The following is an 11,661-nucleotide window of genomic DNA, read 5'->3' as shown; positions in this document are numbered from 1 at the left end:
TCTCTATAATCATTTGAAAAGGAGAATTATCACCCTTAGGGAAAAAAAGGATCACCCATTAAGACAAGTATTCGGTTACTTTGATAAAATTTTCATCCACTGAAACGATTTTCCATTTTTCAGTATTTTTATTGAGCTTTTGATAAGACAACTAGTTCACTAGTAAGAAGATAACATTCGAAGCACTCATATTGAAACAAATTGGTCTTTTGGATAACTGAAGTTTAAAAAGATCTATTGAATTGGTCTCCACTATGTCATTTCCTCGATGCTTCTTCACTCAATGTCCAGCTCCAAGGAAGTCGCTTTTAATTTCGATAAAATGTAAAAAATGAGAAGAAACACAGGTCAATGTAGGTCGATGTTCTATCACGATTCTGTCAGTTGCTAAACTTAAACTGTTGCAAAAATACTTTGTGTATGTCATAAACATCTGGGGCGTTAAAATCGACGACTTTCAAAATGGAAATTACGAATTACGAATGGACAGGTGCGATAAACAACGTAAACCAGATGCCATAGCAACCCATACTTCCTGTCATCGACAGTTCCAATACATTGACATGGTAAGGGAAATGATAATTTCCGTCGTTAGACATCTTTCCGAGGCAAGAGAGTTCACTGACTATAAAAGTCCAGTTTCCACCCTTGCTGAACTAGGCTCGTATTATGGAGTTACATTTTGGCTGGACTAACGAGTCTATGCATAGTCAAATCGAAATCGCGCAACGAAATCGAAATCCAGTTCGTTTTCAACAGATATTTTCCAGATCTTTTCATGTTTATTAATCAAGGTGCTCGCGTGATTTGATACACTTCGCGACGTAAGACCCGTTTTATCGCAAAATAGATCTTGGTTATCGATCAAATCGTCTTGACTGTGCGCCGTCATTTTGTTTGAAACAATTGCAATCGATACAAGAGGTGGTATCTGATTGGTCCATAGGAGAGGCTAAGAAGGGCCACATATATCCCAGCGCAACGATCGACCCCAGGAATTCCAGACAAGTTCGGCAAGGATGGAAACTGGGCCTTTAAAGTCAGTTAACTCTCTTGCCTCGGGAAGATGGTCGTTAGATGGAAACCAGACGCGTTTTCTGTACAAACCAAAGCAGAAATGCAAGACAGTGGCCTAAGACTATCTGTAGAAGGTGACAAGGGTCACATGCGTTGTAATAATACTCTTAGTAGATCACGAAAAACAATGAAGAATAAACATTGACAGTCAATTATGGAAGACGAAGCTATATCTAAGATTATCTTCATAAATCCATTTCCTTAATTAATCACTTATATCGCTCCCGATTGCCCCCATACCCTGTGTGGGTGTGATAGGGCGTATGAGGAAAGGTCCAAAGTGATTATCTTCAGTTAAATGCGGTCAAAAGTAACCAAATGCTTGCTTAGAATTTGTATATAGACGCTGGATTCCACTTCGCATAGAATGAATGGTGGACGATCAGCTTTCGTCGCCATTCGAGATGGAAGCCACTGCTTTGTCCATACCTAATTACATCCTTCCATGACAACGTTTCCATAATGTTAACGCCGACATATTAAAGATTTGCAGTTTGCGCGTCAGTGTCCGGCAAGTTCAGTCCAACAGTCGTATAGACATGACGAGACTCTGACTCTGAAACAGCAGTGTATGGACATGAAACATAGCAACATGATGCATCCATCGTCAGCGTCTTTCTACACAATTCTGACAAAAAGGAACCATTCTAGCATTGTCAACACTTCCAAAATAGATTACTTTGCATCAACATTATTTTTACCTGGTACGGTGTCATGGTAGGGTGGCCGTGCTTAAACATGTTGCATCCATGTTCAGCGTATTTCTACACAATTTTAATCTCTATTAAATCTAAATGTGTGATATGTTGCATTTTAGCATTGTTAAAACTTCCAAAAAATATATAGATTACACGACATCGATAATTGTTATTGTTATTTCTACCTGGTACTGGTAGGGTGAGGTGGTTATGTTGTCGTTTCACTTTGATTCTTCTGAATGTCCTGAAACGAATGACAACAATCAACTGATTCACAATGGTGACTACGTCAATTCAATGTAATTTAGGGCAGGCCTTAATATGATTTTCATTGTATCACTTCGGGCGTTCCTCTCACATCAAGCTGAATATAACTGAAATGCTTCACGCACGCACACACGCATACCCATTGTCAAAGATTAGACATTAACGTACATACCTTTTTGATTCCGAGTCTTTCAGTCTTTGATCTGAAACAACCAAAACAAGAACCTGCATTGCATCTCTGTCTGATATAAAAGGAATAAGACGATGCAACATTTATTTCACGAGTGTATATGATCGACTGTGCTGGTTGTATACTGGATTTCATTTTGTGTATATTTGCATTAAATTTGAATAGTGGTTGATTATTTCAGTGACAAGATTAAGTGGCAGTTTTTTTTTTATAAAAGATCTGTGTAAATGGGATATTACCTTCTGTTGTGTTTAGTTTTAGGATGAGGTGGAGGATTTCAATGACGAGAACGAGGATGAGGACAGCTGCAACACTCCCCGCCACAACAACTAGAGTTGGGGTCTGAGCGCTGGATACTGACGTTCTACCCACCGCTGAAACACGGACAAAACATACGTGTATATACTTGAGTTGGATCTGAGAGCTAGTCACTGACATCGATCACATGAACAGGGTAAAGAGGTACAGATGCTCCATGGCACATGAACAGGGTATACAGGTACAGATGCTCCATGACACATGAACAGGGTACATAGGTACAGATGCTCCATGGCACATGAACAAGGTATATAGGTACATATGCTCCATGGCACATGAACAGGGTATACAGGTACAGATGCTCCATGACACATGAACAGGGCATACAGTTACAGATGTGCATTGACACATGAACAAGTTATGCAGGTACAGATGCCCCATGACACATGAACAGGGCATAGAGGTTCAGATGGTCCATAGCACATGAACAGGATATACAGGTTCAGATGCGAATTGACACATGAACAGGGTATACAGGTAGAGATGCTCCATGACACATGAACAGGGTACACAGGGACAGATGCTCCATGGCACATGAACAGGGTATACAGGTACAGATGCTCCATGACACATGAACAGAGAAAACAGGTACAGATGCGCATTGACACATGAACAGGGCATACAGGTAGAGATGCGCATTGACACATGAACAAGGTATACAGGTACAGATGGTCCATGGCACATGAACAGGGTATACACGTACAGATGCGAATTGACACATGAACAGGGTATACAGGTACAGATGCTCCATGGCACATGAACAGAGTATACAGGTACAGATGCTCCATGGCACATGAACAGGGTATACAGGTACAGATGCTCCATGGCACATGAACAGGGTATACAGGTACCGATGCTCCATGGCACATGAACAGGGTATACAGGTACAGATGCGTATTGACACATGAACAGGGTATACAGGTACAGATGCTCCATGACACATGAACAGAATATACAGGTGCAGATGCTCCATGACACATGAGCAGGGTACACAGGTACAGATGCTCCATGGCACATGAACAAGGTATACAGGTACAGATGCCCCATGACACATGAACAGGGTATACAGGTACAGATGGTCCATAGCACATGAACAGGATATACAGGTACAGGTGCGAATTGACACATGAACAGGGTATACAGGTAGAGATGCGCATGACACATGAACAACTTATGCAGGTACAGATGCCCCATGACACATGAACAGGGTATACAGGTACAGATGGTCCATAGCACATGAACAGGATATACAGGTACAGATGCGAATTGACACATGAACAAGGTACACAGGAACAGATGCTCCATGGCACATGAACAGGGTATACAGGTACATATGCTTCATGACACATTAACAGGGCATACAGGTTCAGATGGTCCATGACACATGAACAGGGCATACAGTTACAGATGTGCATTGACACATGAACAGGGTATACAGGTACATATGCTCCATGACACATGAACAAGGTATACAGGTACAGATGCGAATTGACACATGAACAGGGTATACAGGTAGAGATGCGCATTGACACATGTACAGGGTATACACGTACAGATGCGCATTGACACATGAACAGGGTATACAGGTAGAGATGCGCATTGACACATGAACAAGGTATACAGGTACAGATACTCGTTGGCACATGAACAGAGTATACAGGTACAGATGGTCCATGGAAGATGAACAGAATATACAGGTACAGATGCTCCATGGCACATGAACAGGGTATACACGTACAGATGCGCATTGACACATGAACAGGGTATACAGGAACAGATGCTCCATGGCACATGAACAAGGTATACAGGTACATATGCTCCATGGCACATGAACAGGGTATACAGGTAGAGATGCGCATTGACACATGAACAAGGTATACAGGTACAGATGCTCCATGGCACATGAACAAGGTATACAGGTACAGATCTTCCATGGCACATGAACAGAATGTACAGGCACAGATGCTCCATGGCACATGAACATGATATACAGGTACAGATGCGCATTGACACATGAACAAGGTATACAGGTACAGATGCTCTAAGGCACATGAACAAGGTATACAGGTACAGATGCTCCATGGCACATGAACAGAATGTACAGGTACATATGCTCCATGACACATGAGCAGGGTACACAGGTACAGATGCTCCATGGCACATGAACAAGGTATATAGGTACATATGCTCCATGGCACATGAACAGGGTATATAGGTACATATGCTCCATGGCACATGAACAATTTATGCAGGTACAGATGCCCCATGACACATGAACAGGGTATACAGGTACAGATGCTCCATGGCACATGAACAGGGTATACAGGTACAGATGCGTTTTGACACATGAACAGGGTATACAGGTACAGATGCTCCCTGACACATGAACAGAATATACAGGTACAGATGCTCCATGACACATGAGCAGGGTACACAGGTACAGATGCTCCATGGCACATGAACAAGGTATACAGGTACATATGCTCCATGGCACATGAACAAGGTATACAGGTACATATGCTCCATGGCACATGAACAAGGTATACAGGTACAGATGCTCCATGGCACATGAACAGGGTATACAGGTACAGATGCTCCATGACACATGAACAAGGTATACAGGTACATATGCTCCATGGCACATGAACAGGGTATACAGGTACCGATGCTCCATGGCACATGAACAGGGTATACAGGTACAGATGCGTTTTGACACATGAACAGGGTATACAGGTACAGATGCTCCATGACACATGAACAGAATATACAAGTACAGATGCTCCATGACACATGAGCAGTGTACACAGGTACAGATGCTCCATGGCACATGAACAAGGTATACAGGTACATATGCTCCATGGCACATGAACAGGGTATACAGGTACAGATGCTCCATGGCACATGAACAGGGCATACAGGTTCAGATGGTCCATGGCACATGAACAGGATATACAGGTACAGATGCTCCATGGCACATGAACAGGATATACAGGTACAGATGCTCCATGGCACATGAACAGGGTATACAGGTACAGATGCTCCATGGCACATGAACAGGATATACAGGTACAGATGCGAATTGACACATGAACAGGGTATACAGGTACAGATGCGCATTGACACATGAACAAGGTACATAGGAACAGATGCTCCATGGCACATGAACAGGGTATACAGGTACAGATGCTTCATGACACATGAACAGGGCATACAGGTACAGATGCGCATTGACACATGTACAGGGTATACAGGTACAGATACTCCATGGCACATGAACAGAGTGTACAGGTACAGATGCTCCATGGCACATGAACAGAATGTACAGGTACAGATGCTCCATGGCACATGAACAGGGTATACAGGTAGAGATGCGCATTGACACATGAACAAGGTATACAGGTACAGATGCTCCATGGCACATGAACAAGGTATACAGGTACAGATGCTCCATGGCACATGAACAGGGTATACAGGTAGAGATGCTCCATGGCACATGAACATGATATACAGGTACAGATGCTCCATGGCACATGAACAGAGTTTACAGGTAGAGATGCGCATTGGCACATGAACAAGGTATACAGGTACAGATGCGCATTGACACATGAACAGGGTATACAGGTACAGATGCTCCATGGCACATGAAGAAGGTATGCAGGTAGAGATGCTCCATGGCACATGAACAGGGTATACAGGTACATATGCTTCATGACACATTAACAGGGCATACAGGTTCAGATGGTCCATGACACATGAACAGGGCATACAGTTACAGATGTGCATTGACACATGAACAGGGTATACAGGTACATATGCTCCATGACACATGAACAAGGTATACAGGTACAGATGCGAATTGATACATGAACAGGGTATACAGGTAGACATGCGCATTGACACATGTACAGGGTATACACGTACAGATGCGCATTGACACATGAACAGGGTATACAGGTAGAGATGCGCATTGACACATGAACAAGGTATACAGGTACAGATACTCGTTGGCACATGAACAGAGTATACAGGTACAGATGGTCCATGGAAGATGAACAGAATATAGAGGTACAGATGCTCCATGGCACATGAACAGGGTATACACGTACAGATGCGCATTGACACATGAACAGGGTATACAGGTACAGATGCTCCATGGCACATGAACAAGGTATACAGGTACATATGCTCCATGGCACATGAACAGGGTATACAGGTAGAGATGCGCATTGACACATGAACAAGGTATACAGGTACAGATGCTCCATGGCACATGAACAAGGTATACAGGTACAGATCTTCCATGGCACATGAACAGAATGTACAGGCACAGATGCTCCATGGCACATGAACATGATATACAGGTACAGATGCGCATTGACACATGAACAAGGTATACAGGTACAGATGCTCCAAGGCACATGAACAAGGTATACAGGTACAGATGCTCCATGGCACATGAACAGAATGTACAGGTACATATGCTCCATGACACATGAGCAGGGTACACAGGTACAGATGCTCCATGGCACATGAACAAGGTATATAGGTACATATGCTCCATGGCACATGAACAGGGTATATAGGTACATATGCTCCATGGCACATGAACAATTTATGCAGGTACAGATGCCCCATGACACATGAACAGGGTATACAGGTACAGATGCTCCATGGCACATGAACAGGGTATACATGTACAGATGCGTTTTGACACATGAACAGGGTATACAGGTACAGATGCTCCATGACACATGAACAGAATATACAGGTACAGATGCTCAATGACACATGAGCAGGGTACACAGGTACAGATGCTCCATGGCACATGAACAAGGTATACAGGTACATATGCTCCATGGCACATGAACAAGGTATACAGGTACATATGCTCCATGGCACATGAACAAGGTATACAGGTACAGATGCTCCATGGCACATGAACAGGGTATACAGGTACAGATGCTCCATGACACATGAACAAGGTATACAGGTACATATGCTCCATGGCACATGAACAGGGTATACAGGTACCGATGCTCCATGGCACTTGAACAGGGTATACAGGTACAGATGCGTTTTGACACATGAACAGGGTATACAGGTACAGATGCTCCATGACACATGAACAGAATATACAGGTACAGATGCTCCATGACACATGAGCAGTGTACACAGGTACAGATGCTCCATGGCACATGAACAAGGTATACAGGTACATATGCTCCATGGCACATGAACAGGGTATACAGGTACAGATGCTCCATGGCACATGAACAGGGCATACAGGTTCAGATGGTCCATGGCACATGAACAGGATATACAGGTACAGATGCTCCATGGCACATGAACAGGATATACAGGTACAGATGCTCCATGGCACATGAACAGGGTATACAGGTACAGATGCTCCATGGCACATGAACAGGATATACAGGTACAGATGCGAATTGACACATGAACAGGGTATACAGGTACAGATGCGCATTGACACATGAACAAGGTACATAGGAACAGATGCTCCATGGCACATGAACAGGGTATACAGGTACAGATGCTTCATGACACATGAACAGGGCATACAGGTACAGATGCGCATTGACACATGTGAAGGGTATACAGGTACAGATACTCCATGGCACATGAACAGAGTATACAGGTACAGATGCTCCATGGCACATGAACAAGGTATACAGGTACAGATCTTCCATGGCACATGAACAGAATGTACAGGCACAGATGCTCCATGGCACATGAACATGATATACAGGTACAGATGCGCATTGACACATGAACAAGGTATACAGGTACAGATGCTCTAAGGCACATGAACAAGGTATACAGGTACAGATGCTCCATGGCACATGAACAGAATGTACAGGTACATATGCTCCATGACACATGAGCAGGGTACACAGGTACAGATGCTCCATGGCACATGAACAAGGTATATAGGTACATATGCTCCATGGCACATGAACAGGGTATATAGGTACATATGCTCCATGGCACATGAACAATTTATGCAGGTACAGATGCCCCATGACACATGAACAGGGTATACAGGTACAGATGCACCATGGCACATGAACAGGGTATACAGGTACAGATGCGTTTTGACACATGAACAGGGTATACAGGTACAGATGCTCCATGACACATGAACAGAATATACAGGTACAGATGCTCCATGACACATGAGCAGGGTACACAGGTACAGATGCTCCATGGCACATGAACAAGGTATACAGATACATATGCTCCATGGCACATGAACAAGGTATACAGGTACATATGCTCCATGGCACATGAACAAGGTATACAGGTACAGATGCTCCATGGCACATGAACAGGGTATACAGGTACAGATGCTCCATGACACATGAACAAGGTATACAGGTACATATGCTCCATGGCACATGAACAGGGTATACAGGTACCGATGCTCCATGGCACTTGAACAGGGTATACAGGTACAGATGCGTTTTGACACATGAACAGGGTATACAGGTACAGATGCTCCATGACACATGAACAGAATATACAGGTACAGATGCTCCATGACACATGAGCAGTGTACACAGGTACAGATGCTCCATGGCACATGAACAAGGTATACAGGTACATATGCTCCATGGCACATGAACAGGGTATACAGGTACAGATGCTCCATGGCACATGAACAGGGCATACAGGTTCAGATGGTCCATGGCACATGAACAGGATATACAGGTACAGATGCTCCATGGCACATGAACAGGATATACAGGTACAGATGCTCCATGGCACATGAACAGGGTATACAGGTACAGATGCTCCATGGCACATGAACAGGATATACAGGTACAGATGCGCATTGACACATGAACAAGGTACATAGGAACAGATGCTCCATGGCACATGAACAGGGTATACAGGTACAGATGCTTCATGACACATGAACAGGGCATACAGGTACAGATGCGCATTGACACATGTACAGGGTATACAGGTACAGATACTCCATGGCACATGAACAGAGTATACAGGTACAGATGCTCCATGGCACATGAACAGAATGTACAGGTACAGATGCTCCATGGCACATGAACAGGGTATACAGGTAGAGATGCGCATTGACACATGAACAAGGTATACAGGTACAGATGCTCCATGGCACATGAACAAGGTATACAGGTAGAGATGCTCCATGGCACATAAACAGAATGTACAGGTACAGATGCTCCATGGCACATGAACATGATATACAGGTACAGATGCTCCATGGCACATGAACAGGGTATACAGGTAGAGATGCTCCATGGCACATGAACAGGGTATACAGGTACAGATGCTCCATGGCACATGAAGTAGGTATGCAGGTAGAGATGCTCCATGGCACATGAACAGGATATACAGGTACAGATGCGCATTGACACATGAACAAGGTATACAGGTACAGATGCGCATTGACACATGAACAGGGTATACAGGTAGAGATGCTCCATGGCACATGAACAAGGCATACAGGTACATATGCTCCATGGCACATGAACAGGGCATACAGGTACAGATGCTCCATGGCACATGAACAGAATATACAGGTACAGATGCGCATTGACACGTGAACAGGGTATACAGGTAGAGATGCGCATTGACACATGAACAGGTTATACAGGTACAGATGCTCCATGGTACATGAACAGGATATACAGGTACAGATGGTCCATAGCACATGAACAGAGTATACAGGTAGAGATGCTCCATGGCACATGAACAGAATATACAGGTACAGATGGTCCATGGCACATGAACAGGGCATACAGGTAGAGATGCTCCATGACACATGAACAGGGCATACAGGTACAGATGCTCCATGGCACAGGAACAGAATATACAGGTACAGATGCTCCATGACATATGAACAGGGTATACAGGTACAGATGCTCCATGGCACATGAACAAGGTATACAGGTACAGATGCTCCATGGCACATGAACAAGGTATACAGGTACAGATGCGCATTGACACATGAACAGGGTATACAGGTACAGATGCGCATTGACACATGAACAGGGTATACAGGTACAGATGCGCATTGACACATGAACAGGGTACACAGGTACAGATGCTCCATGACACATGAACAGAGTATACAGGTAGAGATGCTCCATGGCACATGAACAGGGTATACAGGTACAGATGCTCCGTGGCACATGAACAAGGTATACAGGTACAGATGCTCCATGGCACATGAACAGGGTATACAGGTACAGATGCTCCATGGCACATGAACAAGGTATACAGGTACAGATGCGCATTGACACATGAACAGGGTATACAGGTACAGATGCGCATTGACACATGAACAGGTTATACAGGTACAGATGCGCATTGACACATGAACAGGGTATACAGGTAGAGATGCTCCATGGCACATGAACAAGGTATACAGGTAGAGATGCTCCATGGCACATGAACAAGGTATACAGGTAGAGATGCTCCATGGCACATGAACAGGGTATACAGGTACAGATGCGCATTGACACATGAACAGGGTATACAGGTAGAGATGCTCCATGGCACATGAACAAGGTATACAGGTAGAGATGCTCCATGGCACATGAACAGGGTATACAGGTACAGATGCGCATTGACACATGAACAAGGCATACAGGTACAGATGTTCCATGGCACAGGAACAGAATATACAGGTACAGATGCTCCATGACATATGAACAGGGTATACAGGTACAGATGCTCCATGGCACATGAACAAGGTATACAGGTACAGATGCTCCATGGCACATGAACAAGGTATACAGGTACAGATGCTCCATGGCACATGAACAAGGTATACAGGTACAGATGCGCATTGACACATGAACAGGGTATACAGGTACAGATGCGCATTGACACATGAACAGGGTATACAGGTACAGATGCGCATTGACACATGAACAGGGTACACAGGTACAGATGCTCCATGACACATGAACAGAGTATACAGGTAGAGATGCTCCATGGCACATGAACAGGGTATACAGGTACAGATGCTCCGTGGCACATGAACAAGGTATACAGGTACAGATGCTCCATGGCACATGAACAAGGTATACAGGTACAGATGCTCCA

At 44.1% G+C, this 11,661-nt stretch overlaps 1 protein-coding gene across 1 annotated transcript in view; it reads right to left on the bottom strand.

Moving 5' to 3' along the window:
- Positions 1-764: 764 nt before the first annotated feature.
- LOC124116195 (B-cell receptor CD22-like) overlaps positions 765-11,661 on the bottom strand; it is a 25,432-nt gene continuing 14,535 nt past the window's right edge. The window contains exons 9-12 of the mRNA XM_048398056.1: positions 2,472-2,606; positions 2,215-2,245; positions 1,961-2,019; positions 765-1,633 (exon numbers count right to left, since the gene is read on the bottom strand). Of these exons, the coding sequence (XP_048254013.1) occupies positions 1,557-1,633; positions 1,961-2,019; positions 2,215-2,245; positions 2,472-2,606 (302 nt within the window). The 3' untranslated portion in view covers positions 765-1,556. The remainder of the gene's footprint in view (positions 1,634-1,960; positions 2,020-2,214; positions 2,246-2,471; positions 2,607-11,661) is intronic.

This window comes from Haliotis rufescens, unplaced genomic scaffold (assembly GCF_023055435.1).
Source record: "Haliotis rufescens isolate VD_foot unplaced genomic scaffold, xgHalRufe1.0.p SCAF_18, whole genome shotgun sequence".
Classification (NCBI taxonomy): Eukaryota; Metazoa; Mollusca; class Gastropoda; order Lepetellida; family Haliotidae; genus Haliotis; species Haliotis rufescens.
Note: the sequence above shows the minus strand (reverse complement) of the source record. Positions and strands in the feature narration are given on the sequence as shown.